The 19,013-nt window shown below is 39.6% G+C and overlaps 1 protein-coding gene across 1 annotated transcript; it reads left to right on the top strand.

Moving 5' to 3' along the window:
* Positions 1-1,248: 1,248 nt before the first annotated feature.
* Positions 1,249-18,775, top strand: LOC133419982 (macrosialin-like). Its single transcript, XM_061709504.1, has 6 exons — positions 1,249-1,385; positions 8,528-9,009; positions 10,280-10,399; positions 13,106-13,175; positions 14,603-14,773; positions 16,920-18,775. The coding sequence occupies exons 1-6, from the start codon at positions 1,340-1,342 to the stop codon at positions 17,057-17,059; spliced, it is 1,029 nt and encodes a 342-aa protein (XP_061565488.1). The 5' UTR covers positions 1,249-1,339; the 3' UTR covers positions 17,060-18,775.
* The last annotated feature ends 238 nt before the right edge of the window (positions 18,776-19,013 follow it).

Genomic DNA, 19,013 nt, shown 5'->3' with positions numbered 1-19,013 from the left:
ATGTACGTCAAACCGTATTGTGGGGCTTGAGGCACAAATACGGTTATTATTATTATTATTATTATTATTAATCTCAACATTTCGACTTTTTTTCTAGACATTTCGACTTTTTTCTGCAGTGCATAATGAAAAAAAAATCTTCCTCCTCTAAAATATTTTCTCTCCTGCATGGCACTGATACTCTTCAGTACGACGGAGTATTAAGGCCAAACTAATAAAAAAAAATGGAGAATAAAGTCATAATAATATGAGAATAAAATCGTAATATTTTGAGAATAAAGTCGTAATATTAAATATATTATAAATATATAAATATAACTTCACAAGATGCTCAATATTCCTCATTTTAACACAGGGAGAAGAAGCTCTTCCTGTTAGAGTTCTCATAAATTATATTCTCATAATGTTACGACTTTATTCTCGTAATATTACGATTTTATTCCCGTAATGTTACGACTTCTCGTAATGTTAAGACTTTATTCTCGTAATGTTACGACTTTATTCTCATATTACGACTTTATTCTCATATTATTACGACTTTATTCTCATAAATTACGACTTTATTCTCATAATATTACGACTTTATTCTCATAAATTACGACTTTATTCTCATAATATTACGACTTTATTCTCATAAATTACGACTTTATTCTATTACGACTTTATTGTCGCAACATTATGACTTTATTCTCGTAATTTTACAACTTTATTCTCATTATATTATGACTTTATTCTCGTAATTTCCAATTTTTTTTTTGTCTTAGTTTGGCCCTAATACTCGTGATATTACGACTTTATTCTCGTTAATATTATGACTTTATTCTCATAATATTACAACTTTATTCTCATAATATTACGACTTTATTCTCATAATATTACGACTTTATTCTCATAATATTACGACTTTATTCTCATAATATTACGACTTTATTCTCATAATATTACGACTTTATTCTCATAATATTACGACTTTATTCTCATATTGCGACTTTATTCTCAAAATATTACGACTTTATTCTCGCAACATTATGACTTTATTCTCGTAATTTTACGACTTTATTCTCATTATATTATGACTTTATTCTCGTAATTTCCATTTTTTTTGGTCTTAGTTTGGCCCTAATACTCCTCGTACTTCAGTACTAACTTGGTTTATTTTCAGCTTTATTTCCAGTCCATTCCAGTGAGACTTCCGCCGGTGCTGCGTCGCCTTGACGGCCCGGAGTTTATTCTAGTGTATTATAGGAAGTGCGGGGTTAGTGCGCATTCAGCTGCTGCTAGAGCCGTGTGGAGGAGACTAGTCCCAGAGTCCCAGAGTCCCAGAGTCCCAGAGTCCACCATGCAGAGAGCTGTCGTGCTGATCCTTACAGCCTGCTGTTTCACAGGTAAGACTTTACCGCTTTATCACTGGCAAAATAAGGAAAAAACTATATTTATCCGTTTTTAGTAAAACATATGGCCAAATATATACATATTTCACAGAGGAATTGCGTTGCTTAATATGATCACTTAAATGGTATATGTGATTCTTTGAAAGTTTATTTGAAGTATTGTCAAAGTTGCACATGATTGGATGTTTTTGCTGGCTCAGCAGTCGCTCTCATCAGATCTGTAACTTCCTGGAAGGTTTAAGGAACAAACATTTCCGCATTAATGCTGCAGGTCCGAGTCACATGTCAGCACACGGATGGGAGATCATGCTGTCACTCTCAGACAGAATTTACAGCTTTTGTTCATTAAAGAACTGTAATAATCAAAGAAAATATACACAACAGCGCGTTTTTGGGGAGTTAATGTAGAACCTGGACTTGACCACGTGACGCCAGTGCGTGAAGACGGATATTAATCTTTGTGTCTTATTTGAATCATGATAACCATTTTTTTCCCTCTATTCTTTTTTTTAATACTTTTTTATTACAGCAATAAGAGGCCAGAAGCCTATATACAGGACTGTCTCAGAAAATTAGAATATTGTGATAAAGTTCTTTATTTTCTGTAATTCAATTAAAAAAAACAAAAATGTCATACATTCTGGATTCATTACAAATCAACTGAAATATTGCAAGCCTTTTATTATTTTAATATTGCTGATTATGGTTTACAGTTTAAGATGAAGATTCCCAGAATATTCTAATTTTTTGAGATAGGATATTTGAGTTTTCTTAAACTGTAAGCCATGATCAGCAATATTAAAATAATAAAAGGCTTGCAATATTTCAGTTGATTTGTAATTAATCCAGAATGTATGACATCTTTGCATTACAATATTAGCTATATATATATATATATATATATATATATATATATATAGCTTCATACTATGATGAGAAAACTGGTTTATAGTTATGTATGTCTAAAGATAGATTTTTTTTCATCATTACATTTCCGCTCGATGAACTTTAATCCCGGTAGTCACTCACGTCATTTAATTCCCACATGCGCCTGGTGTGAAACTATCAAACAATGAACACGGTGCTGAAGAGAAGCTGCAGCGTTAACAGAGCGCTGGTTTTGAAAACTCCTCAACTAAATGAACTTTTCTTTAGAGAAAATGCTGGATATTTCAGCTTAAATTTCTAAATGTTATATTAGTTCAATGAAGTTCATATTATCTATATTTACTATAGCTTGTTTGGTTTCTCTGTTATCGGACACAGTTTGTCATGAAACTTCTGAAAACAAGCTGTGTGTGGACTGAATGAGCTGTTGCTATTTCTTTCTTTTTTTTTTAACTTTAAATGGATATTGAAAGGCCTATTTGAGTTATTTATTTCTTAGTTATTTCACATTAATTATTGTGAAAGTATTATTTCACTAGATATTTTACAGTCATATAATTCAGGTAACAGCTCCAAAAACAGTTTTAATAACACTAACCCACATTAATATCGGATTGAATGGTTATAATCGATTCTGAATCTTAACCCTTGTGCTGTCTTCGGGTCAAGGAAGGAGGAAGGGAAGAAGGGAGGAAAGAAGGAAGGAAGGAAGGAAGGAAGGAAGGAAGGAAGGAAGGAAGGAAGGAAGGAAGGAAGGAAGGAAGGAAGGAAGTAAGGAAGGAAGGAAGGAAGGAAGGAAGGAAGGAAGGAAGGAAGGGAGAAAAGAAGAAAGGAAAGAAAGGGAGAAAAGAAGGAAAGAAGGAAGGAAGGAAGGAAGGAAGGAAAGAAGGGAGGAAAGAAGGAAGGAAGGAAGAAAAGAAGGAAGGAAGGGAGAAAAGAAGAAAGGGAGGAAAGAAGGAAGGAAGAATGAAAAGAAGGAAGGAAGGAAGGAAGGAAAGAAGGAAGGAAGGAAGGGAGAAAAGAAGGAAGGAAGGAAAGAAGGAAGGGAGGAAAAAAGGAAGGAAGGGAGAAAAGAAGGAAGGAAGGAAAGAAGGAAGGAAGAGAGAAAAGAAGGAAGGAAGGAAAGAAGGAAGGAAGGGAGAAAAGAAGGAAGGAAGGAAGGAAGGAAGGGAGAAAAGAAGGAAGGAAAGAAAGGGAGAAAAGAAGGAAGGAAGGAAGAAAAGAAGGAAGGAAGGGAGAAAAGAAGGGAGAAAAGAAGGAAGGAAAGAAGGAAGGAAGGGAGAAAGGAAAGAAAGGGAGAAAAGAAGGAAGGAAGGGAGAAAAGAAGAAAGGAAAGAAGGGAGGAAAGAAGGAAGGAAGAATGAAAAGAAGGAAGGGAGGGAGGAAAAAAGGAAGGAAGGGAGAAAAGAAGGAAGGAAGGAAAGAAGGAAAGAAAGGGAGAAAAGAAGGAAGGAAGGAAGGAAGGAAGAGAGAAAAGAAGGAAGGAAGGAAAGGGAGAAAAGAAGGAAGGAAGGAAGAAAAGAAGGAAGGAAGGGAGAAAAGAAGGGAGAAAAGAAGGAAGGAAAGAAGGAAGGAAGGGAGAAAGGAAAGAAAGGGAGAAAAGAAGGAAGGAAGGGAGAAAAGAAGAAAGGAAAGAAGGGAGGAAAGAAGGAAGGAAGAATGAAAAGAAGGAAGGGAGGGAGGAAAAAAGGAAGGAAGGGAGAAAAGAAGGAAGGAAGGAAAGAAGGAAAGAAAGGGAGAAAAGAAGGAAGGAAGGAAGGAAGGAAGAGAGAAAAGAAGGAAGGAAGGAAAGAAGGAAGGAAAGAAAGGGAGAAAAGAAGGAAGGAAGGAAGAAAAGAAGGAAGGAAGGGAGAAAAGAAGAAAGGAAAGAAGGGAGGAAAGAAGGAAGGAAGAATGAAAAGAAGGAAGGGAGGGAGGAAAAAAGGAAGGAAGGGAGAAAAGAAGGAAGGAAGGAAAGAAGGAAAGAAAGGGAGAAAAGAAGGAAGGAAGGAAGGAAGGAAGGAAGGAAGAGAGAAAAGAAGGAAGGAAGGAAAGAAGGAAGGAAGGGAAAAAAGAAGGAAGGAAGGAAAGAAGGGAGGAAAGAAGGAAGGAAGGAAGGAAAGAAGGAAGGAAGGGAGAAAAGAAGAAAGGAAAGAAAGGGAGAAAAGAAGGAAGGGAGGAAAGAAGGAAGGAAGGAAGAAAAGAAGGAAGGAAGGGAGAAAAGAAGGAAGGAAAGAAGGAAGGAAGGGAGAAAAGAAGAAAGGAAAGAAAGGGAGAAAAGAAAGAAGGAAGGAAGGAAAGAAGGGAGGAAAGAAGGAAGGAAGAATGAAAAGAAGGAAGGAAGGAAAGAAGGAAAGAAAGGGAGAAAAGAAGGAAGGAAGGAAGGAAGGAAAGAAGGAACGAAGGAAGGAAGAGAGAAAAGAAGGAAGGAAGGAAAGAAGGAAGGAAGGGAGAAAAGAAGGAAGGAAGGGAGAAAAGAAGGAAAGAAGGAAAGGAAGGAAGGAAGGGAAAAAAGAAGGAAGGAAGAATGAAAAGAAGGAAGGGAGGGAGGGAGAAAAGAAGGAAGGAAGGGAGGAAAAAAGGAAGGAAGGGAGAAAGATGGAAGGAAGGAAAGAAGGAAAGAAAGGGAGAAAAGAAGGAAGGAAGGAAGGAAGGAAAGAAGGAAGGAAGGAAGGAAGAGAGAAAAGAAGGAAGGAAGGAAAGAAGGAAGGAAGGGAGAAAAGAAGGAAGGAAGGGAGAAAAGAAGGAAAGAAGGAAAGGAAGGAAGGAAGGGAAAAAAGAAGGAAAGAAGGAAAGAAGGAAGGAAGGAAGGAAGGAAGGGAGAAAAGAAGGAAGGAAGGAAAGAAAGGAAGGAAGGAAGGGAAAAAAGAAGGAAGGAAGGAAGGAAGGAAGGAAAGAAGGGAGGAAAGAAGGAAGGAAGGAAGAAAAGAAGGAAGGAAGGGAGAAAAGAAGAAAGGGAGGAAAGAAGGAAGGAAGGAAAGGAGAAAACAAGGAAAGAATGTACGAGGGGAGAAAAGAAAGAAGGAAGGAAGGAAGGAAGGAAGGGAGGAAAGAAGGAAGGAAGGGAAAAAAGAAGGAAGGAAGGAAAGAAAGGAGGAAACAAGGAAGGAAGGAAGGAAGGAAGGAAGGGAGGAAGGGAGGAAGGGAGGAAAGAAGGGAGAAAAGAGGAAGGGGGAAGGAAGGAGAGAGCAGGAGGAAAGAAGGAACAGGAGAATTAGGTCATTTTGACCCAAAAACAGTACAAGGGTTAAGAATCGGAATGGAATGGATTCTTGACATTTGAATGGATCCCCAGCCAACGCACGATGAGCACACGAGCCAAGAGATCTGTAAGAGAAAAAACAGACGGACACGAGAACAGGCAGAGACACAAACAGCAACCAGTCCAGGTCCCTGGGACTGAATCAAAGCTAGAATACTGAGATTATCTGTAGAGTATGTAGGTGAGTGAGCAGATTCATGATAACCATTTTAATACATTAAAACAACTAAGTTTGTTTCATTTTGGTGATATTTAGCCAGCCAGCTGAAGGACGTGGTTTATATTTACTGTTTTAGGCCCACTTAGGTGGTTGCGATACTATCACTTACACAGTGGTAACCCAACAGTTATTGCACGCTTCAATAACCATTAATATTGATAGTTAAGGTGATGACTGAACTTCCACATGCCATCGTATCATAACACAACAACAATCAGTATAACTGCAGTTGGCTCTTGTTTTTGTCAACAATGTATTTAATTATTTTAAATAATTCAAATCTTTTTTTAGTCACAGAGATAGTTATCATCATACCCTAAGATACAAAGAGCAGATTTGTTAAAATTGTGGACAGTTTAGCTGCACTTTGAAACAATTAGTGATGCACCGAAATTAAAATTTGTCACTGAAACGGAAACCGAAAATAATAATAAACACTTGGCCGAATACCGAACAATACCGAACATGGTTCTTCAGCAGTTTTTCATTTATTTTGCCAATTGTTTCACCATTGCATAAATCAAATACATTTGATTTAGACATGCTTTTTAAAGAAAAAAATCTTTTACAAAATTACAAGGTAGAAAACATTTGTTGAACATAAAAAAATGTAAATTTTTTAATTTCCCAGCATTATGTTGTTTGGTTCCACCTCCTGGTGAATGTTAGGTAAAATTCTTATGGGGTTAGTTTTTGGTTGGCCAACGATTTATTACGGGAGTGGCCAGTCTATTAGGTAAAATTCTTATGGGGTTAGTTTTTGGTTGGCCAATGATTTACGGGACGGAGCGGCCAGTCTATTTCCTTATTTTACAACGCCGTTATTAATTGTTCGGTTTTTTTCCCCACTTATTCCACCGAACACCGAAAGTGTTTTTTTGCCATTTTCGGCCGAACAATTTCGGTTACCGAACAATCGGTGCATCACTAGAAACAATGCTGCAGAAACCGGGAACGGCTTCCAGCTGATTTGGACCTAAACTGTCTGGAAATGGAACAGTTTACGTGCAGATCTTACATTCAGATACACAGTAACTGTAGTAGTTTACAGTTCTAACTATTACTGCTACTCATTCAGTGCGTTTACATGGGAAGTTTAATTCCTCTTCAATTCAGAATTAAAATTAAATCCGATTTAAAATGATTAAAAATGACCACGTAAACACCTAAGTCCGAATGAAAATGGCCATTCCGAATTAAACTTAATTCCGAAGTAAGTGGCTGGTTTATTCCGATTTTAAATCCGAATAGAATAATTCCGTGATCATGTATTCACTCATTCCTCTTTAAATTAATTCCGGTCTTTCTTTCTGCTCGTTCCCTCGCCCGTCTGTCTCCATGACGCTTATATTCCTGCTGGGCTGGTTTTCCTAACAACGTTTCAAGATGCAGCAGCAGTAAACGCTGGTCAAGAGCAGAGACCATTTATTTAATAAATAGAAATAATTAAAAAAACAGATGGAAACAGGAAACATTAAAATTGTGAGCTTTTCAAAGTTGTAGCGGCTAAGTTAGTTTTTCTTCCGGTAGTTTAACTTCTGGTCCCCCCCCTATCCAATCAGAACCTTCCCAACCCCCAGACATTAAGAGGAATTGGATAAAGCCGATCAAACGTGTTTTCCATGTAAACCTCAATTCGGAATTACTATTTCCATGTAAACTCGAAAGAAGATAGTTTAATTCGGAATGATTCATTCCGAATTAAAAAACATCAGTGATACAAAAAACATACAGGAGTACTTTGCTGTTGAAAGGATCTGAACTGGAGGCATCCTCAATAAAACTGACCCAAGAACCCATCCAGGTGCCTGTGCTGGGCTAGATTTGGACTTTGGATTGGACCAGTACTTCAGTTTCAACCAATGCAAATCTAAAATAATCTGAATTGAGAAACATGCCAAATTTATTCTGGCTAGTGCTTGAATTATCAATATTTGCATGAACCAACACTAAGTGCAGACATCAAAAGGCACTTCAACAGCACCTATGAGTATTGTTTCCCTAAACCGCAAGGTCTTGTTGACATTTTTAGATTTTACTGGATCTAATAGCAACATGCTAGTAGCATATTTTGCTAGACCATCATTGTGTGACAAACACAAAAGTGTAGTCACATTTTTGTTATATTATATACCTTTCTTTCATGTTGATTAGCCTTTTATGAGCATTGGGAATAAACAGGGATCAGTATCCCAGGAATACACCTATTCCACTTCCACCACCATGTGGCGCCTCGACGCGTTCAGAGGTCGGTTTGACAGGTGTGACGTAACCATCCTCCCTTCAGATGCGCAAGGAAGAGAGAGCGAAAAGCACTAAAACTGACTCACTCTCATGTTTTTCCCTGTTTATTCAGGTTTACCCGGCAGAACAGTGTAAAAAAAAAAAATATATATATATAATCTGTTACAAAACCACATCCCGGACGAGCCCCCAAGAATCTGTTACACGCCCAGGATGTTTCATGTTAAAGCAAACACATAGGAAAGGTGAAGAATATCTAGTGACTGATTGAAATCTTTTACAGAATAATTGTAAGCTAACCTTAATCTCCAGGTTAAACCACAGATGCTGATGAAAGTGCAATTTGGAAGAAGTTACATGACCTTTTATGTCATATAGACATTTAACACAGGCAGTTGTTTCTGATTCATAAAACAGTTAGCTCTACCTTTTTTATTTATCTCTAAATAGTCCACAGATAAGCTTGCAAGTTGTGAATATATGTGAACACTGAAATCAGTTATTTTATTTTGTTTTAATGTTTGTATTTCCTTTTCTTTGAAGCTGTGGCATTGGCCAAAGATATGACCAAACCTCCTGCAACTGTGGTCCCCGCAGTAGCATTTGTCACATCCAACACCACAACCAAAGCCCCGCCCACCACCACAACCAAAGCCCCGCCCACCAACACCACCACAACCAAAGCCCCGCCCACCAACACCACCACAACCAAAGCCCCGCCCACCACCACAACCAAAGCCCCTCCCACCAACACAACCACAACCAAAGCCCCGCCCACCAACACCACCACAACCAAACCCCCGCCCACCAACACCACCACAACACCACTCCCCCCTACCAACACCACCACAACCAAACCCCCACCCACCAACACCACCACAACCAAGGCCCCGACCACTACCACACCTCCCTCAACGACACCATCCACCAGCGTGACTCGGGGAAACTACAGCTTGACGACAGCGAAAGGAGAGACGTGCCTGTTGGCTTTCACGGTGCTGCAGATCCGACTGGCCACAGCAAAGGTACTGCATTTGTAAGAGATCATTGTCCAAAAGTCTAACTCATTTTCTTTGCCGAATCTACTCCTGAGAATGTTCTGTCCGCCATCTTGGAGGCATGAGTCTTGGCTCTTGCACGAACCTCAAGCTGCGTCCGAAATTCCATACTTCCACCCTAATGAGTAGCAAAAACAGTACGAGAGATTTTTTAGTGCGTTTGAAACATTAGAACGTACACAATAGTATGTACTATCCATACTCATTCCTGAGAAATGTATTAGTATGGATTGATGGACACTAGCTAAGCAGAAATTTCCCACAGTGCAATGCAGCGGTGTTTGGTTGCGCAGATACGTATACCGTATTTTCCACACTATAAGGAGCACCTTCAATGAATGACGTATTTTAAAACTTTTCCCATATATAAGGCGCACTGCATTATAAGGCGCACTACATATATGGTAAAATACCGTCCTATAGTGGCTGGGGTTGAGTTACGTATCTACCTGATGGAGCTGCGCTACAGAAAATGCTACTAAATCCTACAGCAAATGTAAAAAAAAGAAACAAGAAGAAAAGTACTGTATGTCAAACTTTATTAACAAAATAAAATGTTGTTTGCGAGTTATGCGTCGCTGCTGTTGTCTTGAACGCCTGTGGCGATTCCTGACGTTTTTAGGGCCATTACTTCGGCGACACCAACTACATTACCCACAATCCACCTGATTACAGTAACAGAAATTACCGTAACGATCATATATAAGACGCACCGCATTATAAGGCGCACTGCTGGTTTTTGAGAAAATTAAAGGCTTTTATATAGTGCGGAAAATACGGTATGTCATTAGTATAATATTAAGTATATTAATATTCGTATATAATATTATATAATGTCATCTTGTTTGGGCCAGGATAAACAGGAAAGAGCGGTGCTGCTACTGCTGCTGTGACAGGAGTTGTTACCATGGTAACAACTCCCCCTCCCAACAGCAGGAAGTGCCTTGTGGCTCTGAATCGTACGTCCCAATTAATGCATACTACTGATATTTACTCAAAAGTGTGCCGAACTTATTACTTAATATACTGTTTAGTATGACATTTCAGACGCAGCCTCTGACTCAGCAAGTTACCAAGTTCTTCTAGATATGGAAACACGTGGCAGCACCAGTTTTCCTTACTTGATGACAATCAGAAGTTAAATGTATATCATCCTTGTGTGAAGGCAGTTACAAATTGTACCTGACAGGGTACGAATGTAAGGCGCTGCCACTTAATATTGCTTCATTGTTTTCAGGCCAATGGAACGTTCAATGTTCAGCCCGAGAAGACGAAGGTGCAGGGTGGATGTAAGGAAACCACTGCCAATCTCACCCTTGTCTTTAATGAGGGCTTCATAACCTTCCTCTTCAACAAGGTACTTATTTATGTGTTTCTTGCCACAAATGTAACAGTATAAGTTCCTGTTTTGGTGTTCGGGGAGACAGTAGTCTCAGAAGGTTTTGGAGCTAACTCATCTTAGCTGTCCGGGACATCACAGCTGTCCCGTTTGGAGCAGTTGTACCGGAACAGGGAACGTTTCCCCCTAAAGATCGGAACGTTTGGTACATGTGAACACAGCAATCGCGCTCTGAAACGGTACAAAACAAGCTAGTCGAGATCACCTAGGAGAGGTGGTCTCGACTCGATTCGATTCCAGACCTGAAACGGTTCATTTTTTTTATTTGTAGTGAGAACATATTCGACACAGCTGTCCCGTTTGGAGCAGTTGTACCGGAACAGGGAACGTTTCCCCCTAAAGATCGGAACGTTTGGTACATGTGAACACAGCAATCGCGCTCTGAAACGGTACAAAACAAGCTAGTCGAGATCACCTAGGAGAGGTGGTCTCGACTCGATTCGATTCCAGACCTGAAACGGTTCATTTTTTTTATTTGTAGTGAGAACATATTCGACACAGCAACCGATACAACTCCATTCATGTGTATGTGCGACCGCGGCGCAAGGAGAAGAGTCGGCGCAGCCTCCACCACCTTCTCTCCTATTGGACGTGCCGAAATGTTGTAACAGCGCGGCACAGTAAAATTTAATGTTCACTCTCGCCCGCCGCTGAGCTCTGCTCTGCGCCGAGCACACATAAATGAATGGGAAAAGTCTGATTTATGGTTCCGTGTTAAATCGACGCAGAGCCTACGCCGTACCCTACGCCGTAGGCTCTGCATTGGTGTAACGCGGAACCATAAATCAGCCTAAAGCCGCCGGCTGTGGTCTGCGCTTGGCGCCCTCTCTGTGAAAGGGGCGTGTTGTTTATCCCGGGGTGCGGAAGAGGAAACTCCTTCCGCGTTCATTTGACCAATCAGAGAGCAGCTGGTTCACGCATGGCATTTGTTAACAGCTTTGAAACGGTACAGATGTTTGCCTTGTGAACAAAAACTCCACAAACGAGAAACGGAACAACTGTATCGATTTAGCCCCTGAATCGGAACAAAAAAAAACGGGCCACAGGTGTGGAAGCAGCCTTAAACTCACTCCTATTTCTTGATAGCATGAAGCCTTTATGGTTTTACGTTAAACCTACGCCGTACGGTACACGGCTACGCGGGAGTCTCTCCGTAGCCTACGTCATAGCCTGACCTGCACCTCCCAAAAAATGGAACTACGACCCAACGCAGACTGAGAGGGCTGTGATTGGTTTGCTTGGTAGCAACGTATTTCCGGTTCCATCCCCGCCATTTTTAAACATCTTGTTGTTGTACACAGACAGAATATTATCTCTCATTATCTCTCATTATCTCGGTCGCCATTGTTCACTGTGACCGGAAAAGCCGGAAGCTAAACAAAGAATCAACTAGAGACGACTATAAACCAGTCAGGAAAAGAATGCAGCCCCCTAGTGCTCTGGGGGGGTACTGTACCGCGGAGAAATGGAGTGACGGAGAAGTCCGAAGGATTCACGACGCCGTCACGGTGACGGCGTAGGCTCTGCGTTGGTTTAACGCAGAACCATAAATCCGGCATAACTGGGGGATTTGATCCATTTCGTCTTTTGATGATGACTTGCAAGTTGTTTAACTAATCGCAGAAGCCGAAATTAGAGAGCAACAATAAAGAGGGAAGTATGTTTGATCTAATGTGAGTGCACGTGACAGTGAAACTACATCAGACTGCGTGACTCATTCAGTGGTTTTCTACTGGATGATCACGTGGATACTGACAGTTTGATGGGTTTATGTTTGTGCAAGATGTTGATGCATCACTGTAACCTAAACTACACTTTCAAAGCATAATGACCCTGGTAAAAGAAATTGCATGATCATTTATTTATGTATTTATTTTAATTCAGTAACACTGGTATTTAATGGCAACTCATATACAGGACTGTCTCAGAAAATTAGAATATTGTGATAAAGTTCTTTATTTTCTGTAATGCAATTAAAAAAACAAAAATGTCATACATTCTGGATTCATTACAAATCAACTGAAATATTGCAAGCCTTTTATTATTTTAATATTGCTGATTATGGTTTACAGTTTAAGATTAAGATTCCCAGAATATTCTAATTTTTTGAGATAGGATATTTGAGTTTTCTTAAACTGTAAGCCATGATCAGCAATATTAAAATAATAAAAGGCTTGCAATATTTCAGTTGATTTGTAATGAATCCAGAATGTATGACATTTTTGTTTTTGTAATTGCATTACAGAAAATCACAATATTCTAATTTTCTGAGACAGTCCTGTATTGTTTTCTTAGCCGTAATAAATGGCTTTGGCAAATGTAAGCTAAACCTATTTGTATTTTAATTTGTTGTGGGCTTCATCACAAAAGAAAAACTGACTGATGAAATAAAGAAAAAAAAAGGTTTTTCAGTTGAAGATACCTATTTGTCTCTTATTCTTCTCCAAAAGTGTAGGTATATATGTGTTTTTTTCTCTTTCTTTTACTCTGTATTCTTACTTGCCATGAAAATACTGGACTGCACTTTTGGTCATCGTTCACTTTTATGGACGTGTTTGTTCATTAAACTACAAACTAAGCAGATACACGCATTTAGCAGCATTAATGACTTTAAATATGTATGTATGAGCGTTAATGGACGACTAAGTTTCCTTGTTTCTTCAGAGTGTTGGTGACGGCACCGTCTACGTTGATGCCGTGTCGTTCAAACTGTCCTACCCCTTCATGAGAGGAGGTAAGTCTGGATCGATAAACCCCTTCACCTTTGGACTCTTTTAAATTGGCTCACTTCATAGGTATATCTTAGATAAAGGTGGGTGTTGCGCAAAGCTGGCAAAGATAAACATTCACAAAAACTCAACAGCTTCCTTATACAAAAAGGAAAAACCTGATCAGGGACTTGTAGCTGTAACTCAGCCAAACTCCGTCTGTGCAGTCTAGAAAATGTGCTTCCACGTGGGATCCTGACACACCATTTTATTCATTATCCTTGTGTTGTCTTCGGGTCAAAATGACTCAATTCTTCTATCCTTCTTTCCTCCTGCTCTCTCCTTCCTTCTTCCTTTCCTCTTTTCCTCCTTTTTTATCCTCCTTTCCTCCTTTTTCTTCCTACCTCCCTTTCGTCATTCCTTCCTTTATTACCTTCTTTGCTTTTCCTTCCCTCTTTCCTTATTTTCTCCATTCCTTCCTTCTTCCCTCCATTCTTTCTTTCCTTTTCTCCCTTCTTTCTTTCCTTTTCTCCCTTCCTTCCATCTTTTCTCCCTTTCCTAATTCCTTCCTTCCTTCCATCTTTTCTCTCTTCCTTGCTCCCTTTCCTACTTCCTCCCTTCTTTCCTTCTTTTTCTCCTTTCTCCCTTCCTTCCATTCCTCCCTTCTTTCCTCCCTTCCATCTTTTCCCCCTTCCTTACTCCCTTTCCTACTTCCTTCCTTCTTTCCTCCTTTTCTCCTTTCTCCTTTCCTTTCATTCCTCCCTTCTTTCTTCCCTTCGATTTTTTTCTCCCTTCCTTACTCCCTTTCCTACTTCCTTCCTTCTTTCCTTCTTTCCTTCTTTTCTCCTTTCTCCCTTCCTTCCATCTTTTCTCCCTTCCTTACTCCCTTTCCTACTTCCTTCCTTCTTTCCTCCTTTTCTCCTTTCTCCTTTCCTTTCATTCCTCCCTTCTTTCCTCCCTTCGATTTTTTTCTCCCTTCCTTTCTCCCTTTCCTACTTCCTTCCTTCTTTTCTCCTTTCTCCCTTCCTTCCATCTTTTCTCCCATCCTTACTCCCTTCCCTACTTCCTTCCTTCCTTCCTTCCTTCCTTCTTTCCTTCTTCTCTCCTTTCTCCCTTCCTTCCATCTTTTCTCCCTTCCTTCCTTCCTTCCTTCCTTCCTTCCTTCCTTCCTTCCTTCCTTCCTTCCTTCCTTCCTTCCTTCCTTCCTTCCTTCCTTCCTTCCTTCTTTCCTTCCTTCCTTCCTTCCTTCCTTCCTTCCTTCCTTCCTTCCTTCCTTCCTTCCTTCCTTCCTTCCTTCCTTCCTTCCTTCCTTCCTTCCTTCCTTCCTTCCTTCCTTCCTTCCTTCCTTCCTTCCTTCCTTCTTTTCTCCCTTCACCCTCCCTTGACCCAAAGACAGCACAAGGGTTAAACATCCTTCTGTCACATGTATCATTGCTCTGTCTGACTCCTGCAGGTGATTCAGATTTCAGCGGCTCCAACTCGTCCCTGCGTCTGTTCTCGGCCAAGGTGGGACACTCGTACTCCTGCAGGAACGAGTCCGTAGATCTGGGGAAGGGACTGTCCCTGGATCTGTCCCAGGACCAGATGCAGGCCTTCAATCTCACCACCAACAAGTTCGGCTCTGGTAAGTGTCAATAACAACCATGTTTTCCTCCTAAATAATGCATGCATGCAAAAGCACCACTAGGGAGATTTGTTTAGGACAGGAGTCGGCAACCCAACATGTTTTAGAGCCATATTGGACCAAAAACACAAAAAACAAATATGTCTGGAGCCGCAAAAAATTAGAGTCTTGTATCAGCCTTAGAATGAAGGCAACACATGCTGCATGTTTTTATATTAGTTATAACTGGGGGGAGATTTTTTTTTCATTATGCACTTTGAGAAAAAAGTTGAAATGTCGAGAAAAAAGTCGAAATTTCGAGAAAAAAAAGTTGATATGTCGAGATTAATGTTGAAGTACAATTTCGCAAAAAAAGTCGAAATGTCGAGAAAGAAGTCAAAATGTCGAGGAAATAGTAAAAAATTCGTGAAAAAAGTCGAAATGTCAAGAAAAAAGTCTAAATGTCGAGGAAAAAGTCGAAATGTCGAGATTAAAAAGGAAAGGAAAAGGGAAGAAAAAAAGAGAAGAAAAGAAGAAAAAAAGGAAAAAAACAAAAGAAAAAAGAAGAAAAGGAGAAAAAAGGCAAAAAAAGAGAAAAAAAGAGAAAAAAAAGGAAAAAAGAAGAAAAAAAGGAGAAAAAAAAGGTCAAACATTTTTGAAAAAGCTCCAGGAGCCACTAGGGCGACGCTAAAGAGCCACGGGTTGCCGACCCCTGATTTAGGGTATAAAAATTATTGCTGGCGCTACTACTCAATGTCAAGTAGGATGGTGACGATATCCTTGGTCCTCATACCTCTTCTCCACTATATTTAAGATGGAAACAGGATGGAAATTTTCTGCTTCAGTTATTTGAATAATGTTTTACCGATGACATCTACCAACAGGTACTCCATAATATTGTACCATGTATAATCTTCTTGCAAAAGTTCATCGTACAGTATAATTATAAAATAACCAAAAATCTATACACTCAAAAAGTTTTTTTTTGCTGCATCTGTAAAGAACGAAGTAAACATTGCTTCCGTCATCATCATAATATGATCAAATGAACACGACAGAGATGGTTTAGGTTGACTGTTTTCCTTGTCCAAACAGTTGCTCTTCCTGTTCCAGGTTGTACGCCTGCAGGGCTGCAGCTCCAGATCTGGAACTGCAGATCTGGAGCTGCAGATCTGGAAATGCAGATCTGCATTTCCAGATCTGGAACTGCAGATCTGGAACTGCAGATCTGGAGCTGCAGATCTGGAACTGCAGATCTGGAACTGCAGATCTGGAACTGCAGATCTGGAACTGCAGATCTGCAGATCTGGAGCTGCAGATCTGGAACTGCAGATCTGGAACTGCAGGCTCGACTACCGTCAACCGTTCTGCAAGACAATATTTTGACAAAAAGAAAAAGAAAAAAGGAGCTAGACAGTTTTTAGCATTGTACTTTTTGTATAGCACTAAAATATTAATCATCACTATAATTCAATTCAATTCAATTCAATTTTATTTATATAGCGTCTAATAAAACAAAAGTTGTCTCTAGACGCTTTCCAGAGATCCAGAACATAAACCCCCGAGCAATTATTACATAAACAATGGCAGGTAAAAACTCCCCTAGTGGGAGAAAAACCTTAAGCCAAACAGTGGCAAGAAAAACTCCCCTTTAGGAGGGAAGAAACCTGGACCAGGACCTGGACCAGGACCTGGACCAGGACCTGGACCAGGACCTGGACCAGGACCAGGACCTGGATCATAAGGGGAGGCCCTCAGCACGCAGCTCCTGAAGCTCCGGCCTGCAAACATGCACACAAAAGAAAAAAAAAAGGGGGCCAGCACAAGAAACTACAGGAACCATGGACAAAAATGATACTTATAATAAATAAAAATGGAAAAGGAGAAGAGAGGAAGGGAAGAGGAGAGGAGAAGAAGGGTGAGAGGCACCGCCCAGTGTGTCGGTCCCCCCTGCAGCAGAGGCCTATAGCAGCATATCTACCACCAAGATATGCAGGATACATGCAATTTATTTAGATTAAAATGTTAAATGACAGCCACAAATATTGCGGTGATAGAACCTTTGTTAGTATGGATTTCCTTTCGAGTAGGGAAACTAAACGGTGATCTAATGGATTTATTTATAATGATTATTAATGACTCTCTGTGTCTCTTGTTCTCTCTCCAGCTGAGCCGTGTCCCGCCGACCGGCCCGACTACAGCGTGGCCATCGGGGTGGGCGTGACGCTGCTGGTGCTCATCGTGGTGGTGGTGGTGGCCTACCTGCTGGGCCGCAGGAAGAGGGCCGACGGCTACCAGTCCCTGTGAAGGGGCTAGTGGTGGTGGCCTACCTGCTGGGCCGCAGGAAGAGGGCCGACGGCTACCAGTCCCTGTGAAGGGGCTAGTGGTGGTGGCCTACCTGCTGGGCCGCAGGAAGAGGACCGACGGCTACCAGTCCCTGTGAAGCGGCCGGCTATAGAGACGTTATCTACTCCACCGGTGGGGGCTCCAATCCTCTGGGGGCGGAAGGGAAATTTTAATTTAAGTGTAATCCTGATATTTTTCTCACTGCACATGTTGTATTTCGCCTTATTCACTCGCATCAATGATGTTTTATCCTATTTGGGAGAAAAAATGTCACAAGAAAAAAGAATAATCCCAAACTCAATACTCCATAATAGATTTAAAAAGAACATTTGAATGGACAGTTTTTCCACTTCATATTAATATCCAATAATCGTACACAAAAAATTGAATCCCAAAGTTGGACTATTTTCTATGGAAGAGTATTAGGGCCATGCAAGGGAAAAAATATTTGAGAGGGGAAGATTTTTTTTTATTGTGCACTTCAAGAGAAAAGTTGAAATGTTGAGAAAAAGTCGAAATGTCGAGATTAATGTTTAAATACAATTTCAAGAATAAAGTTGAAATTTCGTGAATAAAGTCGAAATTTCGCCTCAACATTTCGACTTTTTTCTCGAAATTGTGACTTTTTCCTTGAAAGTGTACTTCAACATTAATCTCAACATTTCGACTTTTTTCTCGAAGTGCATAATGAAAAAAAAATCTTCCTCCTCTAAAATATTATTTTTATTTTTCTCCTGCCTGGCCCTGATTCTCTTCTGTAATTTTCAGAGAGGAAAATCTGATGAGACGGATTTTTTTACTTTGTTCTTTATTTTTTTGGGACACTAATATTAGTCACTGACATCGTCATCAATAAGAACTGACCGGACCGTCTCAGTCATTGGTTCATTTTATCATCTACACTTTTTTATTTCATGTTGCCATAGTTGGGTTGATTTTAAAATAGATTTTAAATGTTGGCTCTTTATTTCACTTTACCCCCAAATTGTGTTCCCACTGGATTGAGAACTAGAGGTCAAGGTGAATCAACAAATGCATGATGGAACTTTTTGGTTTGTTTTTGTAATTTAGTTTGTTTTATGATTATATTTGATGTTGCTTTTTTTAATAATCAGATTTGTTTAGTTTAAATTCTATTTTTATAGAAAAAATACTGATTTAAAGGGTGTGTTTGAATCACCTCTAAGAGAAATTTGGTACATATTATTGAGATTACTGTCCCGTATTACTGTATATTGTTTTTCTTTCTCAATTGTGATACTGTAAAACTGGGTAATAAAAAAAATATATTCTGCCTTTCTTTTTTTTTTTATCAGATTTTAGTCTTATAAACTGCGAAGGCTCTTGCACTATTGAAGATAACTTGAATATATTGACTAAAACCATGAACTCATGTTGTAGAAGTAGTTGATTAATTATCAAGCAGTCACAGCGGCTTAAAAATCTGTGAAATGTTTTTTTGTTGGTTTTTTTAAGGGAAAAAGGCGAATACAGAGCACAAGAATGAGTTATTTGAGCGTATTGAGCTGGCGTAGGAAGCTTTTGCCCAGCAGGTGGAACTGTGAGCTGGAGAACCATCAGGAAACAGAAACCTTTCCCTGGTACATTTATTCACGCTATGTGAGCACTTTTGCCTGCTGCTAGCTTTCTTTGCCAATAAAGACTTATATTTCTAAATCTTTGTGTGTGTATCTCCTATCTATATTATCTATATCTCTATTAATATATATTGATTTATAGTTGTATGTAGATATGTCGATATATAGATTTATAGTAATTTTTATGTATATAATTGGAGGTAAATATATGAACCAGTACATACAGGCCTGTCTCAGAAAATTAGAATATTCAATTCAATTCAATTTTATTTATATAGCGTCTAATACAACAGATGTTGTCTCTAGACGCTTTCCAG

The sequence above is a fragment of the Cololabis saira genome, chromosome 20 (genome assembly GCF_033807715.1).
Source record: "Cololabis saira isolate AMF1-May2022 chromosome 20, fColSai1.1, whole genome shotgun sequence".
Classification (NCBI taxonomy): Eukaryota; Metazoa; Chordata; class Actinopteri; order Beloniformes; family Belonidae; genus Cololabis; species Cololabis saira.
This window is presented reverse-complemented; position numbering and strand designations above follow the sequence as displayed.

What these genes read in the sequence shown, in the direction of transcription:
- LOC133419982 (XM_061709504.1), top strand. Translation starts at nt 1,340, where the DNA reads ATGCAGAGAGCTGTCGTGCTGATCCTTACAGCCTGCTGTTTCACAG. An exon ending in TACAGCCTGCTGTTTCACAG is followed by an intron (nt 1,386 to 8,527) that starts GTAAGACTTTAC and finishes TTTTCTTTGAAG; the next exon opens with CTGTGGCATTGGCCAAAGAT. An exon ending in TAACCTTCCTCTTCAACAAG is followed by an intron (nt 10,400 to 13,105) that starts GTACTTATTTAT and finishes TTGTTTCTTCAG; the next exon opens with AGTGTTGGTGACGGCACCGT.